Consider the following 27793-nt stretch of genomic DNA (forward strand, 5'->3'; position numbering starts at 1 on the left):
AGCTTCACTGTCAGTTTGTCCACCCTTTTCTTTAGCTCAACCTTTTTTTTGTGAGGGCATGCTGAGACTTAACTTAACATTGCCCAATGCCTCTAAGCTTTTTTTGTACTCCTTAACAAAGGCAGCCTTATGTTTCTCAACCTTCAGCATATACCTCAAGGTAAAATAACATGATGGAAAGCCTGACTACTGTTCTCCACAATTTGAGGTGAAAACTTCTTTTGGATTGCATGGAAAGACCTTAGACTTAAAAAAATAAAAACAATAACAATAACAAGAAATTAAGCTAAGGTTAGGAAATATTTACCAAAAAGAGGAATTGTGACCTTATAGAACCTCTTAGCAATGTCGAGGTTAAAGATGGGATCATCTGTTGGAACATACTCCAACCTCACGAATATTCTCTCTAAGCTAGGCCTTAGCACCCTAGCTTTGGTGTTCTCAAGAGCAAAGGAAAACGTCTCCACCCATGGTCTTTTGGTTGGAAGGAGTGGTGTTAGCACCCATGTGAAGGATAGGCCCTGACTTGCCTTAGTCTTTGACTTTTGACCTAGGTGAAGACGAGGCATAAAAGTGCTAACCACTTTGTCCCCCTCATGGGACAAGGCCTTGAGTTAGATCTTTTTTTAGTCCCTTTTGGTCCTCAAGGCATGTTGATACTATGAAACATCTAGGTTGTCGCTATCTATCATCTCTACAAAATTGACCTAACAATTAGATAAAAAAAATTAACTTAAAATAAAACCCTACAAAGGTTATTACAAACCTACTTCAATACTTCATCCTATTTATTACTTCCTGAGAGGTCAACCTGTGAGCATCGATAATGAGTTCCACTCTACGTGTAAAATCTAAAATCTTATCCTGATTTGATAGATCAAAGATAGAGAGGGCTATAGACACGTCCACAAAGGAACTGAGTGTACTCTTTATTTTTCAAGCCTTAACTTCGAGCTCATAATCTTTATTTGTTTTTCACTTTTTAAGGCATAGGAAGAGCAGCTTTCAATTCTTTATTGAGCTCGAGCAATCAGTGAGAAGTTTTTTATTTGGTTGAACTATGATATAAAGTAACCTACAATCATTATGATATTTTTTAAGAAATAAGAACTCCCTGAATAGAAGGAGAGAATGAAGAATATTTAGTTGTTGACAAAGAATAATAAAACTATATACCGAATAGAATTTGGGGTGAGCTGAGTGTGGTTAAATTGTATGAATTAAAAATTAAAATGAATAAAAGATGAAGTCAAAACCTTAGACTAGCCATGAACGAATCCCAATGTATTTAAAGTCGATGTGGCTCCAGTCTATCGATGACCCGATCTGAAGAGTTCGATATTATTATATTGTACCCTTTTTAAAAAAAATAGTGCCCAAAACATGAATGTAATGTGCCAAGCACATGTTAGGATAGTTTTCTGGATTTACCTTGTATATTAGCTCGCTCATCATGTCTTTGAAAATCACGTCAAGGTCATACGGAGTATATATAGGAACCTCAATGAGTTTGTCTTGCACATAAGACTTTATCCCTCGTCATCACTTTCTCTAACTGAGGTGCTCCCTTTCTTTTGTTCTTTCTTAAAACCTCTATCATCAAAAGAATCTAATTCTTGGGTGGGAGATGAATTTCAAGGAAAAATAGTGGATGAAAGTAGCACGATCTCGAAGAAAGAAAGATGAGGTGAAGACCTTTCAGGAAAGGACAAGATGTCCAAAAAAAATTGATTGAGAGGGGAAAGTAAAAGTGGTAAAAGGTGGAGGAGATCGAGCCCTAAAAGAAGGAATAACTAAAGAGGAAGGAAGGTTGGTTATAAAAGATAAAAAAACATGAAAGACGAAAAAAGCAGGTGGATGTTGAAGTTTAAAGTCAATCTAAGTACACAACTCTTCCATGCTTAAAATTCGCTTGCTTTTTGCTTGAGCATTCTCTTCATTGCGCTGCTGCCCTTTTTCAAACATTGGGTTAAAATAATAAGCCGTCTTTGTTTGGTTATAGCTCCCAATAATATGAGGGATCAGGTCATCATCTTACTGTTGTCACTATCCTACCCTTGGCTTTACCTTAGAACTCTCAGCCTCTCTAAAACTTGTACTAGAGGATATGGTTAGTAATACGTACAAAAGTAGGTGTAGAAAAAACTTTGAAAGCTAGAAAGTTGTGGTCGAAAATTTTAGGTTAGATGGAGAGCAAAGAAAACAAAAGGTAGAAAACTGAAGCCCTACTAGTCCTTTATATAAACGCACTACATACTAGATTGATGACACGTTTTGTGCCATGTGTTAGAGCATGGATGGGAAGATGTCTTTTTGTCTTTTTGCTTTAAATATTTCTGCTCAAACTACCTCTCTCTTCATTTAATGCTATTAGATTGGCCTAACTAGATGAACCACCAAGTTAGATCATCTAAACCAAACAACAATTAGGGGTAAATCGAAAGCCCGATTCACCTCTAAGGTCTAAAATAAAGCTCAAATCCAAATTTTTTTAAAAAAATACAAGTCTTACCATGGCCAGACGAACTCCAGCACTAATTTAGAATTACCCCAGATAATTATCGCATTGATGACCTTTAAACCAATTATGCACTCAATCCAGAAGGCACGCGCGAGATCGAATAACTGCCAAGTTGGATTGTGGCTCAAAGCCAATCATCGTTCAAAATCGATGTCCCCTTACAATGTCCACCTTCGACGAACTATGCAACAAATCTGTCCCACACTGGGGACATTGGTAATAAATTTGATGATCTGATACTTAAACCCCCTAATAAGGAAAAAGTGTTAAGGGCATTTGATGGTTAAAAGGGCATAATGGTCTTTTTCCCTCTCAAAGCCTTCAGTAGATAACAAATGGTATTTTTGTTATTTGTACCGACTTGATATATTAGGTCAGCCTAACATAGTCAGTATCACCTTAGCTTAGCCCTGTTCTAAATGTCCCCTTATAGTCTCCCTCAACTTACCTATAAATATGAAGACTAAGGCACTATGAAGGTAGGTTTATTCCATTCACTTCTCTTTTTCATTCCTATTATCTTATCAACCTGATTTTTATTGATTTACACGTCAAAGTGCAAATATAGATAACACCCCCTATCTTTGCCTTTAACCGTCTTTTTTTTTTTCCATATTTACAAGAACATCTTCAAGTCGGAGCTCGGCACAAAAAATTGGATTCGTAAATGAAACCTAAATTATTGAAAATGTGACTTTAAAAATTTATACATGTATTTTATAGGGATTTGAAATGCTTTAAATACATCATTAATTTTTTTTAATTATACTAACCTTCATCATTAATTTTTTTTTAATTATATTAACCTTTTGACTAAGGTGGGAAAGGAAAAGAAAACAAAATTATGAACCAGCACTCTATAAATAGTACATCATCCATGACACTTCGCTATAAACCAATTCTTTCTCTCTACATATGCTCAATTAATCCACTGAAAATAGCAAACACAGATACACAATTGAAGTGTAAGGAAATTAGATCCCCTTTCTACAAATCTCAAGTGAAAATTTCAACATGCAATTTGGGGATCAAACTTCTCGAAGGAAGAGAAACATCAAGTGCTGGGCATGTATAGTTGCCGGTGTCATAGCACAGACCATAATCATTTTGCTCTTCGTCCTGCTGGTAATGCGTATTCGAAATCCCAAGGTTCGTTTGGAAGGGGTCATTGTAGAAAATGTCAAACTCGATTCTTCACCTTCCAAACCCTCTTTCACCATGAAACTTAATGCTCAAGTTGCTGTCAAGAACACCAATTTCGGTCACTTCAAATTCAAGAACAGCACTTTCACAGTTTCTTACAAGGGCACTCCTGTTGGTGAGGCTACGATTGTTAAGGCTCGTGCCAGGGCTCGATCGACCAAGAAGTTTAATGTGACGGTATTAGTGAGTTCAAACAATAAGATATTGAGAGATTCAAACCAGATAAGTTCTGATATTGATTCTGGGATCATAAATTTGAGCAGCCATGCCAAGCTGGAAGGAAAGATACATTTGTTCAGGATATTCAAGAAAAAGAAATCAGCCGAAATGAATTGCACCATGGACGTTAACACCACGTTGAAACAAATCCAGAATTTGACATGCAAATGATGAGGTGCAATCAAATTGTTCAATTTAATTTTTCTAATTATTTTCCGTTTAATTTTCTGATCAAAATGGCTTTGAACTTTTTACTGATTTGTTTTCTGTGTGAAGCTACATTGTAAGACAATGAACATTGCACTGTATTTGCTATTTCTTTAGTTTGTAGTCTTGTATGTTCGAATTAATTAATTTTTGGGGTTTCAAATTGGTATCCTTTGGTCGCATTCTTTACTTCAAGACGAGTCTTCCTTTGATACTTCAAGAATCAAGATGAGTACATTTCAAACTTTGGATCGAACTTTTCCTGTTTTATGCTTTGCTTCCACTTTCAATTCTATGTTTGATAGCCCTTTTCTTATGTTGTCCAGAATCACTTGCAGAGTATGCAAGCTAATTAGGAGGTAAGAGGTAAAAACTACGCAATTTTTTAAAAAATTACATACCAACGTACATATATAACTCCAAACCGAACATTTAGTCAAGTGGTTGATGCATGATCTTCTGCTTAAGAGAACAGAGTTTAAATCTTCTTCCTCATAATAATAAAAAATATATATAATTTACAAATTGAGTCACCCCTGTACCCATTTATGAATTTATCCTGACATGTATTATATACCCTCAAGAAAATACTTTAGTTCTAACGTAATTTTTCATTAGAAAAGCCCGCTATTTCATCTGAAAAACATAAACGTTCGGTGAAAGTTGATATTAACGATAATGATCACCTGTGTCAGTAATTCGAAGGCTTTATGTGGATAGGCAATGAAAATACACCGAGCATCAAGACTACACTAGACCCTTGAGGATCCAATGAGAAAATGAGGCTTTGGTGCAGGGGTAAAGGAGTCTTTTGGTGCAGTGGGAAGGGATTCACACGGCTTTTCCAAATGATACGAAGCATAAAATTCTATCAGAAAAGCACTTAGATTTCTAATAAAACAAGCATCAGTCCAATATTTAGTTGGAATTTGACCAAATTTTATAATTATAATTTTTTGACAAATAATTTCTTTTTGAATAAAGGTAAACCGCAAATCACACTTCCTAATCTTGCTTGGAATAGTTGTTAGGATTTCAAAATACATGTTTCTCATGGATATTAACCTGTCTAATTACACAATATTTCTAGCAAACTTCATGTGCTTCATAATACTCTACCAAATAAGAAAGCAACAAATGATAAACTTACAGTAAACGGTCTTTCAGCATCAAAATCAGGATTGCGGCAAACTGTTCATCAAATCCGTGGCTTGCTACACATCTGAGTTAGAGCATTTGCAAATAACACAATAATTTTCAAACTGGGTGACCCTTGTTTAATGTTGTGAGCGATGTGGTATGTATCCTGCTGTTCAGGGGTATGTAATATTTCATATACACGTATCCTTCCATAACAAATAGGTCTTTTTTCTGTCTATCCCTTTCTATTCTGAATTTGGGTAAACTTCCTCTCCCACTTTAAGCCATGAATGAGCGTCCAACCCAGGCCCATTAACAGGATCATATCTCAGCAAAATTCCAAATAAAATCTTCCCCTGAATCAATAAAACTTAATATCACTCGCATTGCAGTTTGGAAACCAAGAAAACAACAGCTATCAATAGAGATTATTATAGCTAACCTTCACTCTCCTGTATGATGCTAGAGTTGCCAAAGGTTCATTTGTCTTCTTCACTTGCCCTGTTTGATGATAAAAATTGATCATCTGGCAGCGGTTGCAACCGCCTAATGACTGAGGAAGAAATAGTTATTCAGAAAGACATTTCATGTTTACAGCATATAAGTTTACATTTATTAGCTTTTTGTAAGTGATGCATATTTCCTCTAAACTAGTAAAATAAATTAAGGCTAGCAGCTTCTTCCTTCACATGATCAAATTTCCATGCCTTCCTTCTGGTCCCAAACACTGGTTATTAACCGATAGGTTAATTTTTCCCATGCCCATTTCTTGTTTGCTAGCTCCTGTTATTCTGCCTACCCTCAAATATACAAATCTACATCATACAGTTTGGAGGGTATAGGTTGAATAGAAATTGCAAGGTATTGCTGAAACTCTAAACGGCAAGCAGTAATGACTTAAAGGGTGTAAAAAACAACTGTGAACAGATAAATAAGCAATATCATCTGAGTTGGCCAAACTCTTTATCTGCCAGTCCAAATGATATAGGAAAGCAGGTGAAATACCATTAAAGGTGCAGAACTTACAGTAAAATATGTGTTCCCAATTTTAAGATTTCTCCATCCATCTTCAGCATATGGTTCACCTCCAGATATGACAAGATTGGGCCGAAATCTCATTGGCTTGACATACAGTGGGGCACCACCAGAGAGTTTTTGGGTATCTGTTATCGCAAAAAGAGTCGGTAGATGTAATATATCATTTAAAGAAGAGAGAAAATAATTTATCTAATAAAACTGACGTCGAATTCTGAGAATCCATTAGCATGAACACTGACACAAAAGCTGTGATTTAAACTGACAATTATCCATTTGCTAATATAGATATCAGTATAAGAATCTAAAATAGAAAGTTTGTCAAAGTTGTACAAGAGTATTACGAGAGGCATAATGCATCCACCATAAGTATTATTAAACAAAATGAGCTTGCATTAGTGTGCTACTTGTTGGGGCGGGGGGAGGGTTGAATTAATCTAACATGCTTAAAAAAGATATCCCAGAACTTTTTTACATGCAAAAGTCATTAGGAAGGAGAAATATCCATCAAATAATATGGCACAAGCTAACACAGTCATTGACATAGGAAATTCAAGAGTATAAAGAAGCTTTATGTGTCTTAAGCTCCTGTAGACTGTAGATTTCAAGGTGAACCAGCAGAAAAGTCGAGATAATTAAAGTAGTTGAATGATTCCATCATGCAGTAAAATACCACCGGATGCAAGGTGTAACCTTCGATTTTTTAGCAAACATGATTTCACAGAATGATAAAATTTGTCAAAAATTGAATTTTTTTATCACTGGGTTTTACACAACCAGGGAGAGGGATGTTCACTAAAATCATGATGAGCCTACATTGAATGCCAATTTCAACTTCTTTTATGATAGTAAAAGAGCTCACTGAAAATCATACTTGAGCATAGTCTGTCGTTGAGGTCAGATACACTCTCCTCAGAAATCAATAAGAACTGAGCTTCATTTGCAAAATTCATCCTGCTGTCCACATCTCTGCACATGCCCATACTTCTGTTCTTGTTCAAAGATAAGTAATACTGGGAATGGCAACATCGCACTAAAGTGCAAGGTTGACCAACAGCATTACTAAACCATTGATTGATTTCATTTTCATAACATTGGACTTCATATCTGATAATCAACAAATAACCAATATGTTACAATATAACAGTAATAGATATGGTCAGAACCTTAGATCTATGACATTTGGATACATATAAAAAAGTAAAAAAAAAAGTATTCGAACGTATCTATAGCAGATAAATAATTTTGCACTCCAACATTGGATATTTGCAATATCGACCTTTTCTTAAAAAGTGTCTCACATTTATGCATGTTACCATATTGTTGCTCATAGATGAAAATGAGTCCATACTTAATGGTCTTGTATTCTTTCCTGCAAATAGAATAAACCACAAACTCTCATTTTCACTTAATAGCAGTCTCTCAGTATTGTTAAGAGACAACAAAAAACCAACTAAAAACTATTTAAACTCTGAACCTCTAATGCATTTTAGCTCTTTCAATGGAGCTTGCAATTTGATTTTCCATATTGTTCCATAAGTTACCTTAAGATCTTTAAGCTATTTCTGCCTTCGACATGAGTAAAGTAAGAACTATAGCCTGTTTTCAATACTAAATGGCTTGGTTTGACCAAGCCTCTGTAATTTCAGAATCTCCCATATCAATGACTTACGTCAAACTCAAACAGTATCCACTTTTAGTCCTAGATTTCTTCAAACAGCATCTACTTGTTTACTTCTAGTCAAAACAATTGCTAGTTTCTCATATTCTTGCCACTTCTCAATATATAGGTCCAGAGAAATGTTTCTAGATGCAAAAACTAACTGAAATATCATGTAGACTAAGAATATTTGGAAAGAAATGCATCAAATTTAGAAGACAAGACAGACAATAAACATGCATCTTAAAATATTATCGACCTGTGTATTCACTTCATTTAGGAAATTTGATGCACACACAAATGGGATTTTTCAGCAGTTCTACCAACCCACCATTTTTTATAAATATGTATAACTAACAAGTACTTTAACAGAGAAATCTAACCGAAAAACCTTTTGGACTGTGAAAAATAATTGCATATCACATTCCAACCTATTAAATAACATAATAATAACTAACAAAAATCTAGATTCATTTGATCATATCACACCTTTGGCTATGCAAATAAAATTCTTCTTTCCCACAAAGATATGAATCAGAGTCTAGTTTGATCTGCAATTTCCCTTCACAACGGGGTGACTCTACAGACAACATCTTCTGATTGAGGTTAATAAAGGTATTAATGAGGGACATTTCAGGAACCTACAAAAGAAAATAGGATAAATTAAAACTTTATATTAAAAATCAATATCGAAAAACAAATTCGTCTCCAAAAATAGATACTACCGTACATTAAGTTTTTTTTTTTGAAAGAAAACTGCTAAACAATCTAATATTTATTCATTGACCATATAATATATATACTGTCAACTCAATTTTATAGAACAAATATTATATGGCATATGCTGTACACCAGCTAGACATAATTTTAATTGGTTCTAGTACAAGGCTCATTATCTTCATTTAGTCGTCCAGTCATAATATGTTCATTAAATGGAATTCTTTCATCAACACATTCCATGTCAACTAAGTGAAGCAATCAGAACACTCCATCTGTCCCAAATTGCTTGTTCCTCTTTAAATTTCACTGAGTTAAAAAAAAAAAAAAAGCTTTGACTTAGTGTAATTGATGTTAAAATTTAATTTTTTTTATATAAAATTAATGTTCTATAGTTTTTAATTGAAAATGTTAAAAAAAATTCATGAAAAATAATTTTAGAATATAAAAAAAGTAAGTTTTAATGTTCAAAAAAGGAAAAAAGACAGTTTTGAAGCATTCCAAAAAAGAAAAATGGACAACGAAAATGGGTTGGAGGTGAAAAAGAAAAGTGTGAGATATTTTAGTTATCTAGTATCCATTTGTCCTTAAAATGAAAGCATAAGATAGAGGGAAAAAAACAGGACCAAAGAGATTGTTAAATGAGCTTTTTTCCTCCATTTCAGTCAGTCAGTTTACTTGATGAGCAAATCCTTCCGAGTTCCTAAGTTTCCTCCCAACAAAACAATGGAAGCCTTCACCCCTTTTACTTTTAGACCCTTCAATTCTAACCTTTCCAGTTATATTTTGTTTTTACTAATGACATGCATATCTCTAAGGAATGACTTTAAGGAATGACTCAATTATGTTAAAATAGGTCCATGCAATAGCTGTTTTAGGACTGATTCTTTTAACAGCTCGTACCAAGCTGCTCAAGCACAACTTAGTCAATAGATTTTAGCAAGCTCATCAAAGAAATAGCACATCTAATTGTTTTAAAAACTAAGTATCTCTAGGAAGAATATTCTCTGCGCAGGGTGTTAGCCACCTTATTTTTCTTCACATAAAATGTACCTAAACTATTAACCAATAATTAGGAAAAAAAAACATAAAATTACAAAAGCAACAGCATGCAAAGGCACACAACTCTTCTAAGCAGAGAAATTATTCACCTTCTTTTGTGTAAGAATCTCACCAGTCAAGCTTTTAAGAAGCCATTCTCGATCATATTGCAGACCTGCATTGATGGGTAAATAATGAACAGACCTTTTAGCTCCATATGTCATAAGACAGAGAGAAATCAAAAAGCAAAGATCATCTATCCATGCATGCACAAAAAGGACCAATGAGGGATTCAACTACTAGATCTAAAAAAGAAAAGCATTATTTATTTTTCATTCAGAACATAAACAAGTTTGGCCAAGATGTAAGACCTCTTACTATGGCAAGCGTATGTAGATTGCAATGCTTCACCGTTAGTTTTTTTCCTTTTTGGCCAGTGCTTCACTGTTTGGTTGAGGTATCATATTTTTATTTATTTGCTTCAGCAATGTTTAGTTCCTACTTAATCCTATTGCAATTAGGAAATGAGTAGGCCTCAATTGAACCATAATGATAGCATGGTATACCATTATCAAAACAATGTAGAAATTTGTGTAAACAAATTAGGATGGTAAGTGATCATAAAGATACAGCGTTCTCACCATGGGAAAGAGAACAGTTTTTTTAAAAAGAGAAACTATGACATAAAAACATAAAAAATCATCAATTTAGTTGTAACCAATTCAGTTTGAGCTTTATTTTGAATGGAAGGAAAAGAAACAAACCATATTGGTTTAACCATATACCAATGTCCAAACCATAAAGATAAAAGGTTACCTGTAGTGCTCAGAGGCCAACTTTTCACACTGAAACCTGCGCATGATTTTATTGGATAGATGGTGATGGACTTAAGGTAGCAACCAGAACTTGATAGTCGGTTTTCAAAGCCTGCAATTCAGAAACAACAATATGTTATACCACTCAAGCAGAAAAGCCAATAGTAGAACATGTACATAAATTTTGTTATTTTGATTATCATGGGACTCCACGCCACACGATTAGAGTAGCATTTGATGCCATTAGTAACATTAGGTGCAAAATGATGATAGGAAAAGAAGCCCCTCTTAAAGAAAAAAAAAAGGATGTGAAGAACGATGCAAAATGGTCCCTGTAAAATGACAAATTAAAACAGTAAAAGCATCACAGTTCCAAATAAGAAGATTCAATGATGAATCCATGTAAAATATAGTGTAAATATGGAGGAGCACCATGTGACATTTTTGGGTGTATCTACCATGGGCAAAAGTTTAGAAAATAGAAGATTATTTCATTTCTTTTACTCAATATTCTATGGCCCACAAATGGTTCAGGAGAAGTCAGACAACTAGTTATTTGGAGACAGTCGCCAGTGCAGATTTTGTTTTTGATCATTGTCTTGACTTAAGATTTTCCCCACTCTCCCTCCTCATTGTAGCACTTCTCTAGCTATGTCTTCTTTCTCTCTTGTATCTTTCTTCTTTCTGTTAGCTCTTTTCTGTTTATAATAATAATAATATAGATATCTATGATATTTAAAATGAACTTATAGTTGTTAATAATATTATTTTAATAACATTAAATAACATTAGTTTACAGTAGAAATAATTTTCCAATAGAGAAAAGGAGAGCTTGCAAATCTAACAAATAAGCTTCATTTCATTGGAAAATATAGTACCAATAAAAAAATTAAAATAACCTTCTGTCGGATATGGAACTGAGTTTGCTCGGAGCAGATATCCTTTCTCAAACTCACTTGGCATTGATACAAAGGAACTTCTTATAAAATCAATAAATTTCTGCATAGTGACAAAAAAAAAGCAACAACTGTTATTAAATACTATCAAATGGAAAGAATGTCAGAAAGATCCAACAAATATATCCCAACATGTTATTATCTATGGCAACCACAAAACTAAAAATCAACAGTCCCCACAGAAGTTCTAACAGAGTATTGTTCCTTTAAAGTAGGAAATTCCATGTGATGTAACAGCTGATGCATGGACCAGTAAAAGAAAAAAGAAGAGATCTATCTTCTGGAATAGAAACACAAGGGTAGAGCTCACAAGATAGGAAAAGAACTACCTTGGCATCTTCATAAGTTGACATGTAACCAAAAGATACTCTAACAGCTCCAGTTGGCTTTCCATTTATTACATCTTTGTCATCCCAGCAAACATGCCCAGCCTGAAACCAAAGCAAGGCTTATTTTATTTCTTTCAACTTTCACTAAATCAACAAAGTCTATATATCTCAACCACTACAAAATGGCACAACAATTTTGAAGCAGCCAAAAGAAAGGCATACCTCTAGGTTAGAAAGAAGATCCGAGTGGGACAAGCCAAGATATTTAGCACAAGCACCAGGATTGCAAAAGCATCCTGTCTACAACAAAATAGCAAGGGAAAGACAAGAAATTTCGTCACTAAGCAATTAAGAGCAGTGCAGTCACTTATATCTTTAATCTTCCCTTAGATCAACAATCACCAGTTTCCTAGAACATTGTATAAGCAGGCATCAGATAAATTGATCCAGTAGCAGAAAGCTAGAAAGCTGCCTCATGTTATTACAAAGCATTTTGTGGATATGAAAGGTATTTGCATACTTTCTGTTAACCAACTACTTTGTCAGGTTTGGAATATTTAGGACAGAAACAAGAAAAGAAAAAAAGGAAGAAGAAGCACTTTAGCAAGCAATAAACCAGAGAACAAATCACTATTTGTTTATGCAGGCACGCTTGCTCTAGACATTTGTCAGAATTTACCCGTAGTTGAATTCCAGATAAGGATGCCAATTTTTCCACCTCCCGATATCCAAACCAAGAGCCATCAGGTCTTTTCACGTTAAATGATACGATAGAGCCAGAGTCACTACTAGAAACCTACAAGAAGAGTTGCAAAACATTACAGTTAATAATTCCAGGAAAAGAAAAAGGAAAAATACTAGCAAAGAATGAAAAGCATGAACAGAGCACCTTATACCCTCAAGCTTCATACATCCAAACAGACCAGGCTAAGCAATTTTAACAAAAAAATTTATACTGGAAACCCACACACAAAGTAATATGCATTACTCAACCTGAAATGGTAATTATAGAACTGTTTATATGGCATGTTTCCAGATGGAATATTGACATCCTTATTAACACAAATGTACTTGAAAACAAAAACCAAGAACCAAGGAACATGATCAGATTCCTATCTTTTTTCTTCTTTTTTTTCCTCATTTTGACTGTATCTAAGGAAGTGATAACATGCTAGAAGTCATGCTTATTTGGAAAAGTCAAGTTTATATACTGCTTTAAGTTATGTAGCTAACCTTGAGAGTATGATTGCCATAAAGTGTGCAGACACTTGCTCCATTTTCATGTCGCAAAGCTAAGAGCTTCTTCTTCAAAAACATGACAATTGACATGGTATGCCTAAAAGAGAAAGGAGGAATGGGAGGGGAGGGGGACAATATGTTAATAGGAGGCATTCATGTAAATTACTTTAACATGCTATGCAAAATGAAAAACAGTATTACCACTAATATCAATCAGAAAAGGAAACAATAAGATAATGTACAAAGGAAAGCATTAAATGGCAGAGACACATTTATATGTAACCCTCTCTAAAGGGAACATTGATCACGTTCATACTGATAAGAAAATAAAATCAGAAGCACATTGCGGCATGGTTAATGGACACAAAAAGCAAAGCACAATTATACTCATGCACATCCAACATGAACTGTAACACAAAATAAACGTGGAAAAGCATGATCCACAAATATTCAGTTATAGAAATGCCAACTTTGGCATTCTGCATTTGATCAGAATCTTAAGTTTTTGCAAGAGGAAAGAGTAATCAAACAAAGGACCCTCAAATAATTATATAACCATGTAAGGGAGACATAAACCCAATTACATGAACAAATAGAATAGTAAAGTCATGCAATAAGAAAGTAGAAACATTCCATCATGCAAACATTCACAATGATGTAAGATATGTATACAAAAATACACTTAAAACTTCATAACCCTAATAAAATCTTCCAACTTTTCAGTGTTATAGAAATCAATTTTTGCATACCGATGCATTGCAGCTGGAGTGAGGTTATTGAATATTTTAAATCCATGACAGATAGATGCTATGCTAAGGAATGAAATACTGCCATCTTCAAAATTCTCCTCAACACTTTCTCGTCTTCTGACAAAGTCAATGTCAGCAATTGAAGCAGAAACAGTGCCTGTGAAGTTTATAGTTAACTAACAAAATAACTACAGCATATATAACCATCAATAAGACCTCTAGGTACTAACCTCCACTAAAATAGGTCTTCTTCAATAACTTAGCAGCATCTAAAAGAAAAGAAAAAAGGATATTAGAAAACCATTTTAGAAAGATTTCTTAAAATTTGATGTACTTAATCAGGATTTGTTCTACAGATTATGAAAAGAAAAAGAATTATAAACGAAATGCTGAAAAACATTGTGCAAAGGAGATGACAAAATTCATTATATCCATTTCTTTCACAACTCATCTAGCCTTTACCTTTCCAGACAATTCTACCAGGACCCAATTTGAAAATCAAACTACTATTGTCAAAGGTGATCCATATTTTCATAAACAGTAAAATTAGCCCCGATTGAATGGCCAACAAATGAATCATAGTCTTAACCAGTCTAGATCTTTTATGGCAGAACAACTCGTGCTTAAGAAAAAGAAGGAAAGTCCACACTTACAATCAAAGAATTAAAAGAATAAATCAATGTGCTTAATGAAAAAAGATTCTTTTTTTCATTATTACAAGCCAATTAAGGAAAGGCACATAGCAACAATATCTGACGGGATCTATTCTAGTATTGTGTACAAAAAACTCCTAACACAACCATTAGGGTACAACTTCAGAAACCAGAAATCTACAGACTCAACTGCTTACCATTCTTGATTATGAGAGCACCAAGTCCAGTTGGATAGCCAAACAACTTCAAAATAACAATGCAAAGGCAAAACAACATTTTGTTAGATTAGTTCCTTCTGAGTCTCTCCCCTTTCAGGACAAAAAAAAAGCTAGTATTCACCCACTAGTAAAGCTGGAAAGGTCTCAATATTTACCTTATAAAATGAGATTACAACAAAATCAGCAGGATAAAGTGACAAATTTGGAGGCTTTGTTGCAAAGCCCTTTGCAGCATCAATTATGACCATCCATCGTCCCCTAATTATAGAACAGTGATGATTACCAAATCTATGCTACAGAAATGGACAGAATCAATGCTCAAAAATTAATGTCTAAAAAGTTATATAGGAAAAGCACATTTAAAGATAAAGACTTCAAGGAAACATTAACACATTTAAAAATAATGACTTCAAGGAATCATGAGAATCTTCAAAGAAGCAACAATACTGTTATAAAATCTATTCTAATTCATTAGGGCTACAAACATGCATTTAAACAGCACAGCATACTATCAGCATGGAATATGGGCGTTTAGTTATCTTGATAAGTTTTAAATTAAATAAAATTCTTGATCTAGAGTTTTTCTATCAGATTGGAGAAATTATTAGGTTTTATCAATTAAACAAAACTCTTCTGCAGCTTTTCCATTTACATGATTAGTAATACATTATGCACCACATGGTCTAAGTAGGACCAAATTTTCAAAAGTTATCAGGCAGCTTGAGCTTCAGGGCAGTGTTAAGCTATAATTCTTTACACTTCCTCATACCTGTAATGCCTTTCTTACAAACAACAAACATGTTGGCACCAGCTTTGGTCTTTGTTGCAGGAAGCCACAGTTACATTAGGCATTGTAATGCATTTTTAGGAGCAAAATTTCCACACAAGATAATTTCAGCGCTTTTCAGTTGTTATTTTGCTACTTCCTTCTTAAAAGATTCTAAAGAGTAAGAGCAAAGAGTAAAAAGTCAAATAATATTTGACTAAAATATAACATATTCAAACATACTTGTGCAATTTTCTTGCCACAGGAAATAAGCCCATTTCTGCAACAGCTACCACTCTTAACTCAAATTTATTATTATTATTATTATTATTATTATTATTATTATTATTATGTTTCTTTTGAAAAAGAAAATAGCTAGATTAATCAATAAGACAGACCTCCCAGATGGAGAAAATATTCAGGCTGATATGCCACCCTAGTTAACCGTAGCTGATTTTTAGTATAACTAACAAAACCTATTTAGTCAACTGAGATCTAAACTAAGCTACTGATTAACCAGGAGAAAAAAAAACAATGGGGCAAAGTATCTTATTGACTGAACTTAATGAGATGAGAAGCTCAGGAATCTGTAACAATTCAATTGAAAACCAGCCAAAACAAGCCCTTTTCTAAAGGTGATTAGCAAGTTTCCTTCAGATTTTGCCCATTTTGGTTAACCATAACTGTTTTTTTCTCATTTTGGTTTGTGGGCTCCAAATAGAATTGCATAGAAGGTGCATTTTTCAGATCAGGCAGCAGCTATTAGTGGCAAAAAGCAGACAAATTTTATGCAAGATGCACAGTATGAAAACTACATACTTTGAATATGGAGAGCCTTCCAAAATTTTTTCTGTATTTTGCTTAACATTATTCACCAAATCAAGGCTAAATCTCAATCCAGAGAAATTGCACTCAGAGGGGAAGGCAAATAAATTATAAGCATCACCTGCAATAATAAAAAGTGAAATGACACTAAAGAGTGGTAAGGACTCCAGATGATTCCCTTCTTTTAAGTTATTATTCTAAAAACAAAAATGTATTATCATTATTTCAAAAACAACACTCCCATTTTCTTTAATCATGCTACAGGAAACACTACTGAAATTCTTTTGGAAGTTTTCCACAGTATCATTTTTCATTCATCAAATATATCAGTCAAATTGGCATCACAAGGAGCCCAATATAGTGAGCAAAAAATTTCCAACATGCAGTCAACAATAACAACCAAATTGTCTTCACAAGGGACTCGATATAGCAAAAAAAAAAAAAAAAACACAAAATCCCACACTTAGAAATAAACAGATTACACATACAAAAGGAAAAAATTTAAACAGAATTAAATCTCCAACTATGACAATATCCTCGAATTGATTATAGACTAGAGATGTTTCATGGGAATTTCGCTTACTAGACCACAAAATGACCCCAGTATAATTTAAGAGTTCAGTTGAAGCTGGAAAATAGATAAGAATAGGGTTTCTAAAGAACTTACATGGTTTGGTATGGATAAGAGTAGCAGTGTATGCAAAATAAGAAATAGAAGAAAAATGCAGTAAAGAAATCCTAGAGACGACTTCTATCAGTCTGACCTATATTAAATTTAAGTTTTAATCAGTAAAGTAAGGCAGAATAGAGAGAGAGAGAGAGAGAGAGCATGCGTCGCAAAATCTTACTCCATCAATTTTGTTCATAAAGCTCAATTATAAATGCTCCAACCGAGGATTCCTATTAAGGGATTGGGCTCCACTCCATTACTTTTCTATTTATTACTTCCCAACACACCCATCACCACCATCCATAGGCATAGGATCCACCCATCAATTGTGGAACCCATACCTATGAATGTTGATTAAAAGTGTATTAGAAAGTAATTGAGACAAAAGTAAAAATGATTAAAGGTGTAAGTCTTAACAAACCTGAAGGTAATAAACTTCCTAATAGCAAAATAGTACTCAATCATGCAAAGTTTACAGACTTGAAAGCCACAAATTCATCCACCAATCATGATGATTTGCAAATGCATTAGTTAGAGCAGTCAAACTTCAGCAGATTTTTTAAGGCACACTACTAGGCCAAGGACCTCTAAAAGTGTTCCAGTAATCCAACCTCGGAGCAAATGAACTGATCTCTTCTAAAAAAAATATATTCTTGATTGACTATCTCCTTGCCATTGGTATTTGTAGGAAAACACTTATTTACAGTTGGTTGTAATCTTGTAATCTGTATATTTATATATTTGTATATCTAGAATTAAGTATTTGTATCCCTAGAATTAAGGACAAAAAATTAAGGTAGACAATCCCTCAATTATAAGATCAATTTTAGGAAGATTTAGTTTACTAGTTTATCCACTAGTTAGTTGTATATAAACCTAAGGTGCTTGTATAATTCTTTATGAGCAGTTTTTCAATATACATTTAGTTTTACTCTTAGTTTTTCACACTGTTTCATTTCTTAGTTTTTCCACACGATCTCAGAGCTTTAGGCTCTTTTTGAGAAAAAAATTTTTTCAGCCTTAATTACTTAATTCTATTTCAAGCCTTCATAGCCAAATCTTGTTAAATCTTTTAGTCTTATTTTTTCCTTCTTTGGCCTTCATTGCCTAGAATCATCTCTGATTAAACCTTTACTATCAAGACTTGTTTCAGTTTTAAGAAAGATAACCATGCCAGAGATAGCAAAATATGCCACTACTACCCGATTTGAGGAAGTGAGAACTGGTAAAACCACCAAAGTACTACAAAAGTCTCAGGAACAAAGAGAGTTGGACAGAAAAGAGATAGAGAAACTAAAAAGCCTATTAAAAACTCTTGAAAAGCCTACTGAGATATGTTCTTTAGGTAAGGTCTCTAGTTTAGGTAAAGCTCCTGGTTCTCATGGATTAAATATCTCAATTACGCCTATTATGAGTTCTTGGGTCATTGACTCAGGAGCCACAGACCATATGACACATTCCTCACAAAAGTTTAGTACATATACCTTGTGTCCTAGTAATAAGAAAATTGTTGTTGCAGACGATTCACTTACTACAGTGGCAAGATTAGGAGATATTCAAATTAATCCCCCATTTGTGCTTAAAAATGTTCTCCATGTTCTTGGATTATCTACTAATCTAATATTTATACAAAAACTTACCAGAGATATAAACTACAAAGTGACTTTTTATCTCTCTTATTGTGAATTTTAGGACCAGAGTTCAGAGAAAGGATTGGACTTGCTAAGGAGAAGGATGGACTAAACTATAGAATTGGACTTGCTAAGGAGAAGGATTGACTAAACTATCTTGAGACACAAGTAATATCAAGAATAGTTTAACTTTGTCATTTCTTTCTAAAAAATCTCCCAGTAAAGACAAAATCTGGCTTTATCATTTCCATCTTGGACATCCTTCTTTTGGAACTTTGAAAAACATGTTTCTTTCTTTGTTCAAAGGATTAAATGCTAAAAATTTTCATTGTGATGTTTGTGAACTTACAAAGCATAGACGTGTGTCTTTTTCAATTAGCGATAAAAGTTCTACTCTTTTTTACTTGATTCATAGTGACATATAAGGTACCTCTACAATTCCTAATATTTCTAGTGCAAGGTGATTTGTTTCTTTCATAGATGATTGTACTAGGGTCTCTTGGATATTTTTACTTAAATCCAAATAAGATGTGAATAATGTGTTTTTTAGCTTCTAAAACATGATCTAGAATCAATTTGGAGTAAAAATCAAGAGATTTAGGTCTGATAATGCAATAGACTATTTCAACCAAAGTTTATCTACCTATTTCCAAAAGGAAAGGATGATCCATGAGTCATCTTGTGTTAATACTCCACAAAAAAATAGAGTGGCAAAGAGGAAAAACAGTCATTTACTAGCCACAACCCGACCTTAACTTTTTCAAGCATACGTACCCAAATCCTACTGGGGGGAAGCTATTCTCACTGCCACACATATTATAAATAGGTTACCTTCAAGGGTTTTGGGATTTAAAACTCCTATGGAACTATTCTCACAATTCTATCCCAATTTTAATACCACAAACAACCTCACACCTAGGATATTTGGTTGTACATCATTTGTTCATATTCACAGTCACAATAGGGGGAAGTTGGATCCTAGAGCAATTAAGTGCATTTTTGTGGGATATTCATCAACTCAAAAAAGGTATAAATGCTATTATCCTCCCATCAAAAAATTTTATGTGTCTGCAAATGTCATTTTTGAATAAAACAAACCATTTTTTACTCAACCTTATCTTTAGGGGGAGACTTCATTCATGTAAGATAAGGATAAAGACTTCTTTTTGCTTGATTTGTCCTCCTCTCCAATATTTTCACCCATTAATTCTTCTGAGTCAAAGCCTATTTCTTCTAAGTCTAAGTCAAACGCTGAATTTGAGTTTGAACCCATTCCAAACATACAAGATGTGACAAAGGATAATATTGTTCTTGATTCTATAAGGGAAATGCAAGTGTACTCAAGAAGGAAAGTTCCAGATTCTTAACCAGTGCAAGTCCAAGAACCTAATCTGAATTCCGGAAATGAGGTAACAACAATTTTTGACTATTTCTCAAAATGAGCATGAATCTCCTAAAACTATAACTAGTGATATGATTTGCCTATTGCCATTAGGAAAGGAACCAGAGAATGTACTAAGCATCCAATATACCCAATCTCTAATTTTGTGTCATTTGAAAAATTCTCATTATCTCACAAAAATTTTCTTGTGAGCCTAAGCACTATTTCTATTCAACTACATTATTTGAGGCATTATCCAATGAGAAATGGAGGCAAGCCATGAAAATAGATATAAAGGCCTTGGAGAAAAATAAGACATGGGAACTGGTAGAGTTGCCTAAAGGAAAAAATCCAATTGAGTGTAAATGGGTTTTCACTATAAAATACAAGGCGGATGGTACTGTTGAAAAGTGTAAAGCCAGGTTGGTAGCTAAGGGCTACACTCAAACTTATAGAGTGGATTATCAGAAAACTTTTGCTTCAATTGCCAAGATGAATATAGTTAGGATTTTGTTATCATTGGCTGCAAATTACAATTGACAACTTCAACAATTTGATGTAAGGAATTCTTTTCTACATGATGATTTGGAAGAAGAAATATATATATGAAGGTTCCATCGGGATTTGGAGGTCATCTAGAAGCAAACAAAGTATGCAAGCTGAAAAAGACCTTATACGGCCTTAAACAGTCTCCTAACGCTTGGTTCGGGAGATTTGCTAAAGTGATGCTAGCAATGGGATATAAGTAGAGCCGAAGAGAGCACACATTGTTTATCAAGCACTTTGATTCAGGGAGAGTCATAGTTCTATTAGTGTATGTTGATGATATAATTGTAACAGAAGATGATGAAAAAAATAATCTCTAAAACAATGTTTCGCTAGAGAATTTGAGATAGAATAGCTAGAGAGATTGAAGTACTTCCTAGGAATTAAAGTAGTTCACTCAGGGCATGGTATTTTCATCTCACAACAGAAATATGTGATGGATCTTCTGAAGGAAACTGGGAAGCTCGCATGTAAATTTGCAAATACCCCTATAGATCCTAATCATAAACTTGGAGAAGCTAATGAAGATGCTGCTGTAGATAGAGAGATGTACCAAAGATTAGTTGGAAGACTCATTTTTCTCTCACATACTAGACCTGATATAACATATGCTAGAAGTGTAATAAGCCAATTTATGCATAGTCCTAAAGAAGTGCACCTACAGGCTGTCTATTGTATATTGCACTATTTTAAGGCCAATCCTGGGAGAGGTATCTTATTCAAAAGAAATTCGAAGCTGTTTCTAGAGACATATACAGATGCTAATTATGCAGGTTTAGTAACTAATAGAAGATCCACCTCAGGCTACTGCACTTTCCTAAATGATAATCTTGTGACTTAAAGGAGTAAAAAATAGAATGTGGTGGCAAGATCAAGTGCTAAGGCATAGTTCAGAGCAATGGCTAAAGAAACTTGTGAACTACTATGGTTAAAGATTATCCTAGAAGACTTGCAAATCAAATAGGATGGACAAATAAGACTCTACTGGGATAACAAGTCTGCAATAAGCATTGCACAGAATCCTATGCAACATGACAAAACAAAACATATTGAAGTAGACCAGCATTTCATAAAGGAGAAACTAGTCAGTGGGTTGATTTGTACACCGTATGTATCAACCAAGGGTAAACTTGCAGATGTGTTTACTAAAAGTCTCAACAATGCAACATTTCAAGCAATTATTTGCAAGTGAAGAATAGAAAACACCTATTCACCAGCTTGAGGGGAAGTGTGGGAAAACATTTATTTACAGCTAGTTGTAATCTTGTAATCTGTATATTTATATTTGTATCTCTAGAATTAAGTATTTGTATCCTTAGAATTAAAGACAAAAAATTAGGATAGACAATCCCTCAATTATAGGATTAGTTTTAAGAAGATTTAGTTTCCTAGTTTGCCCACTAGTTAGTTGTATATAAACCTAAGGTACTTGTATAATTCTTTATGAGCAACTTTTCAATATACATTTAGTTTTACTCTTAGTTTTCCACACAGTTTTATTTCTTATTTTTTCCATAGTATTATCATAAAGTGAGGAAGAAATAGTATTATTTGGTTCAGGCCAAATACTTTCAATAAATCCATACAAGTTTTGACTCTCAATGAGCACCATAATCTGAACTTGCAAAGTAAATAATTTGATGGTGTTAGGTGAATGGAAACAAAATTTCCTACATTAAAGTGATGAAGTGTAAGGATATTTGGTATCAAAAGAGGAAGCTAACACAAGGGAATCCATAGTGATTAGAAAATTAAGAAAGACAATATTTCTCTGTACAGCTCTGATATCGGTAAGAATTTGAGTATGAGGTTTTAAAACTCACTTGATTTACAACTCTTTCATTTACAAATTTATAGGCATTTACATAATAAAATCTAATCTAAAGATTTCTTTGTTCACTTTCAAAAGGCCAATATTCCATTGTTTCAGTTGGCATTACGTGGCCTTAAAATTTTGCAAATCACAATGATTGGTCGATGAATTTGTGGCCTTCAATTCAGGAAACTTTACAAATCAACCCACCAAAATATAAACCAGATTTAAATAAGTTATCTAAGAAAATTAGAATCCTATCACCAAACTGACGTCGGTGTAAAGATCCTAGTCATAAAGTTTTAGCTAAGGGCTTCTGCCAGCTAAAATATCTGGTGTAGCATCCACCAATGGAGGCCCAAATGAATATGAAAATATTAGTTATTTCAGCCTGAACCATTTCTCTTATATGTATCTTTAGTTTTCATTTAAAATGTTTATCAAAAAGTTACCTGTAAGCTCCCCTTCCAAAACTTCAGCTTCATTTCTTCTCTGTACCGGATACTGTGATAACTTAACTGAAGTCACAGAGTTTATAGATGCTCCATCCTGATCCACAGCCTCTTTTATATCTACTGCAAAAGCTGCAGCTCCTTGATTGAGAGCATATCTTTAAATTTCTAAGCACAAACAAAGTTATAGATTCAAGATTACTAAGAGAAGGAACAAGAATGATGATCCTATTCAGCCATATAGTTTACAAAAGAAAACATACTATAACTAGTAACTCTGTGGATATAAGATGGATCTAGAAAAAAAATCATAGCATGAATGCAAAAGCCATAGTATATACTAGCACACCCAAAAATCAAAGTAGGCAAAAACTAAAGTAGTGGTAGGATACTCTCTAATACCAAGTACACTATTATGATTTTCCATTGTGTACATAAAGGTGCTCTGACAGCTCCATGGAAAGTTCTCCCCTATAAGCTTCAGTGCAGCTGTTGCCCCAGAAGTGAATATGCATTTATAATCCTTTGGAGAAGCATTACGGTAATCAAGGACCTATATATCAAGAAAAATAAAAAAATAAAAATAAAAACATAAAGGAAATTATTGATACCACAAACAATAAAAGATAATTTACTTGCAAGCACAAATCAAATTAGACCACAATTATCAATATCTATGAATTACTCATTTATGACTTCATAGATGATGCAAAACCAGGTTATTTGGAATCTATGAATTTTAAAACAGAACTTAGCAAAGAACCAATCAAGAACAGAAAACAGAAAAAGAATAACTTTCATCAGTCTTGGAAGCAAGTATATAGTACCTGTTGGCGTGCTTCCCTTACAATGTTACTAGTGGCTGAACTAGAATCACTTTGGCTATCTATATTCAAATCAAAGAATTTCCACTCGATACAAGGCAGTCATAAAAGAAATAAAGTTTGCAACAAAGTTTCCATTTTTAAAAAATTATAAAAATAGTCAAGGAGAACATAAGGTTCTTTCAAAAAAAAAAAAAGTACAGATCCATATCAGACCTCATATTTTTCAAGCTCGTGTAAGAAAATACAAAATTGACCACAACCGAGAAGCAACACTAGTAAGCTCAACATTTTCAACCAAAAACACCCACCAATTACCCGAGTTAATGTGTTGTAACAATCGAAACAAACCAACACAGTACTGAATGTATTTCCAAGCATGGGTAAGACAATACTGACCAAAGCAGATTAACAGAATTAATATCTAGCTTTTCGGCAAAAACACACCACTAATTACCCGAATTAATGCATTATAACAATCGAAACCAAAGTAATACAGGAAGGATATTGCTCAAGGGTTTTCGCTCGGTGCTTTAAATAACTCAATATCATATATAAAATCCATTAACATCCAAGAATCATTGAATAAAACATAAGAACAGCTCAAATTTCAGAAATTTAAAGCTATACAATACTAGTTTTCGAGTTAATAGGATACGGGGATTTCCATAAACACTAGTCGTGAGATCTTTGAAGATAGATTCCATCTGCAACTCGGAGTAAAGGGTTGCTCCGGCATGGTCCAAATACACCGTATCTACAATACCCAAAGCTCAAAATAACTAATCGAAGTATCCAAAGCATTCAAATTTTATATTTAACTTCCAAAAGTTCAATTATTTCTTAGTTGGCAACATTAAAAGGAATATCAAACATCAATAAAAAAAATCCCAAAAATAAAAATTTAAAGAAAAAAAGGTTAACCCTCTAATCGCTTGAACTCGGTGGCGCGAATTTCGTCAATGGTTTTTGGGCCGTTGGGGTAACCGTAGTAGTCACCGAATTCCTTGAGAAACTCCTCCTTGTCTTCCATTCGATAATAATTAAAAAAAAAAAAAAACCTTGCTGGGAATTTTGAGGCAGAGATGGCGATGAATATTGATGTAAACCAGCAAAAATATTGGAATGAGGTGGGGATAACTTTCGTCAAGTTCTTTTTTCAGGGAGAAATTGGAAATTTTAATTTGATTGGATAATATTTGCAACACGTTGGGTTTATAATTTTTTTTCTAATAATTTTAGCCTTTGGGTAGGATTGATAACGATTCGATCAGGCTTCAGACAAAAATTATGTGCACCACTTTGAGTTTTCGAAATTAAACTTAATTGCAATATTAACTGATTCAAGATCAGTTTCATTTATTGATTTTTAAATTTTTGATTTTTTATATTTATTAATAAAATATATAAATCGTTATGAATAATTTTTGTTTTAAAATTTATTAATCAAAATCGAATCAAACAAAAAAATTTTTTATTTGACTAGTTAATATCATAAATAATTATTAAATTATAATAAATATTTAATATAATATTTCAATTTTAAAAACTCTTAAAATGATATTTAAATTATGAGTATGTTAATTAATATAGTTTTCAAAGTATTATTTATCCATCATATGTTATTATTTACAGTTAATCATGTTAAAAATAAGTATTATGTTAGTTAAAAAATTCATAATTTGAATATTATATTAAAAATTTTTAAAATTTATATCACATTAAATATCTCATTGTAATTTAAAAATTATTTATAATATTAATCCTTATGAAAATCGAGATCAAATTGAATATATTTAAGGTTGAATAAATAGTGATTCGGTTCATTCAATCGTAAAAACTGAATAAACGACTTTATCTATTATAAAAACTAAACCAACCAATATATATATATATATATAAGAAAAATCAAAAAAATCAAATTGAATTAAGGTGATTGATTTCGATCAATTTTCTTAGATTAGTAGGTTTTAGTTTTTATTACTTATATTAAGTATATCTATATCATATATTTTTTTAATTATTTATTTTATATTAAGTCAAATATTTCAATTTATTCAGTTTAGGTATTTTAAAATTGAAAATCGATCGTTTTAACCATTTAAACCGAAATAATAATCAAAATACCCATATAACCCAAATTATCCAACCTAATTTCCCTTGAAAATTCAATTTTTTTCAATTTTTTCAGTTTTAACCAAAATTTGCTTAGCCCTAAATATATCCAAATATATCCATACTAGATTTTTTTTGTTTTTTTTTTCTCTATCCTACTTTAATGTCTATCTCTATTATCTCATTTTCTTCTAAAAATATGTCAATACTATATTTTCTTAACCACTTCATTATGGTCAGTGCCATCAAGCCTTGGTTGCCATGTTTGCTTGTATTTTTCTTGAGTTTCTTCTTAAAAGAAAGTATTTTGAAATTTTTATTCCAAGAATAGGATACTTTTATTCTTATTTCTCATAGCAATGTACTTTTTGCTGTAAAAGCACTTAATCACCACATTAGCACTTGTCTTATCCCTAATTCTTGTTGTCTTTTCTCCTTCTGTTTTTTTTTTTTCTCAATTTTCACATCCACAATCATTTTGATTTGAAACTATCATTAAAAAAAAAAGTAGGATTTCAATTGATTAGCAAGATTTCAATTGATCTCAAGTTAATTAAATCAACGATAAAAATCAACTAATTTTAAAAAAATCCATGTCTTTTTATAACCCCTAAAGGATTAGACGAATCTTTATAAACCAATTCATATTTTACTTCATCTATATGGCTTTCACCATTGGAGCCAAAAGATGATGAGTGATCTTTTGCTTTATCAATGTGATGGATCTTAAAGAGCCAAATTCAATTTGGAGCTGGTTGAAGGTTAAATACATAAATAGTCTTTGAACTTTATACTTTTTGTCACATTAGTACTTAAAGAATAAAAATTATTACATCGGTACTTGAACTTTAATTCTATAACTCAATTTACACTAAAGCTTAACTCCGTTGGAAAAAAAAGCTAATATGTTTTAAATGGTCAATTAAATAATACTAATTGTCATTAAAATTTCATGTCATATAATCGAATTTTCACATCAGATATCAATTTCAGACAAAAAAATTTTAACCCTTTTATTTTTTAACTCGAGATAAAAAAAATAGTTTCAAAAAGCTGTTTTCTGTTAAAAAAGAAAAAAAATTTGTTGGTTTAAGAACACAAAAATTACTTAATAAACAAAAATGGATTAGGTTTTGAAATTGAGTTCTTGTAATCTTCCAAACTATGAGATTAGAGTGTGGTATTTAGAGTTTGAAATTTGGGGTTTAGGGTAATCAATTCAAAAATTGCGATTAGATTTAGGGTTTTGTGTTTGAAATTTGGGATTAGGCTAATGATGTAGGGTTTAGATTAGTGATAGTGTTGGTTCAAAGTTTGAAACTAGGACATTAGAATCGGTTGATAAAGTGAGAAATTGATTCAAAAACCAAAACCTTTAGCTTCAGATTTAAGAGAAGGCAAATTTCAAGTTTGTCCATATAACCTAAAATGTATTTTGGTTGGATTTGATATTGGTTCTTTTTTTATAGTTTTTGGTCAATTGAATGTTGTATTCTAATATTATTTGTATTAAGTTGGGTTATGTGATGCTGTACTATAGATTAGAAAATAGATTTTCAATGTTTAAGGTTTTTATGTTGTTTTTTTAAATTGTGACAGAGGCATTGTCTTCCTTTGTTTTATCTTTTTAGGTTTAGTGTTACTTTTATTCTTGTTTGCTTTGGGGGACCTATTTGCAATATACTTACCTATACTAATGCAACAATAATACTAATAAAGATAATAAAATATACTTATTTTATTAATTTTTTATTTGAACAAGATAATGGCTTGGGTATAATATGCATTATTTATACATTTGCATGAGTACTTTGTAAAAAGCCCAGTTTGGCTTATATAGGTAGGGATGTGCTTGAATGGTTTGTTGATCTTAATTATTTATCTTATGAAATGATGACTATGGTTGAAGAAGCTGAGCATGCTATTATGAAATGCTTTTCTTTTCTTGAACTTGGACATGAGTTACAGATTTGTCTTAGGGTAATTTGTGATAATACATTATTTATCATTATGATAAACTATATGACTAGTGTAAGATAGTTACACATTTATATGGAGCATGGGGTTT

At 32.8% G+C, this 27793-nt stretch overlaps 2 protein-coding genes across 7 annotated transcripts; one reads left to right on the forward strand and one right to left on the reverse strand.

The window, feature by feature from the left end:
- The first annotated feature begins 3431 nt into the window (after positions 1 to 3431).
- On the forward strand, positions 3432 to 4319 carry LOC111276023 (late embryogenesis abundant protein At1g64065-like). The gene is made up of 2 exons (XM_089754854.1): positions 3432 to 3901; positions 3988 to 4319. The coding sequence occupies exons 1-2, from the start codon at positions 3536 to 3538 to the stop codon at positions 4072 to 4074; spliced, it is 453 nt and encodes a 150-aa protein (XP_089610980.1). The 5' UTR covers positions 3432 to 3535; the 3' UTR covers positions 4075 to 4319.
- An 842-nt stretch (positions 4320 to 5161) lies between these two features.
- LOC111276021 (molybdenum cofactor sulfurase-like) lies at positions 5162 to 24940 on the reverse strand. Of its 6 annotated transcripts, none has more exons than XM_022861725.2 (23): positions 24535 to 24940; positions 24269 to 24367; positions 23614 to 23672; positions 23179 to 23339; positions 22787 to 22944; positions 16288 to 16414; positions 14858 to 14960; positions 14682 to 14727; positions 14062 to 14100; positions 13832 to 13988; positions 13077 to 13179; positions 12523 to 12639; positions 12066 to 12143; positions 11844 to 11945; positions 11458 to 11557; positions 10560 to 10670; positions 9854 to 9918; positions 8475 to 8626; positions 7605 to 7697; positions 7200 to 7432; positions 6317 to 6453; positions 5733 to 5843; positions 5162 to 5646 (listed from the first exon to the last, which is right to left on the reverse strand). In XM_022861725.2, the coding sequence occupies exons 1-23, from the start codon at positions 24641 to 24643 to the stop codon at positions 5536 to 5538; spliced, it is 2571 nt and encodes an 856-aa protein (XP_022717460.2). In that variant the 5' UTR covers positions 24644 to 24940; the 3' UTR covers positions 5162 to 5535. The 6 variants fall into 6 exon arrangements, 5 of the variants coding, with proteins under 5 accessions (XP_022717460.2, XP_089610977.1, XP_022717463.2 ...); XM_089754851.1 differs by having other exon boundaries at positions 14858 to 14990; positions 24535 to 24816; XR_016333846.1 differs by having other exon boundaries at positions 5567 to 5646; positions 5733 to 5791; positions 14858 to 14990; positions 24535 to 24816.
- Between the last annotated feature and the right edge of the window lie 2853 nt (positions 24941 to 27793).

Source organism: Durio zibethinus, chromosome 25, assembly GCF_047325235.1.
Source record: "Durio zibethinus cultivar Kanyao isolate XHJ-2024 chromosome 25, ASM4732523v1, whole genome shotgun sequence".
In the NCBI taxonomy this organism is placed as follows: domain Eukaryota; kingdom Viridiplantae; phylum Streptophyta; class Magnoliopsida; order Malvales; family Malvaceae; genus Durio; species Durio zibethinus.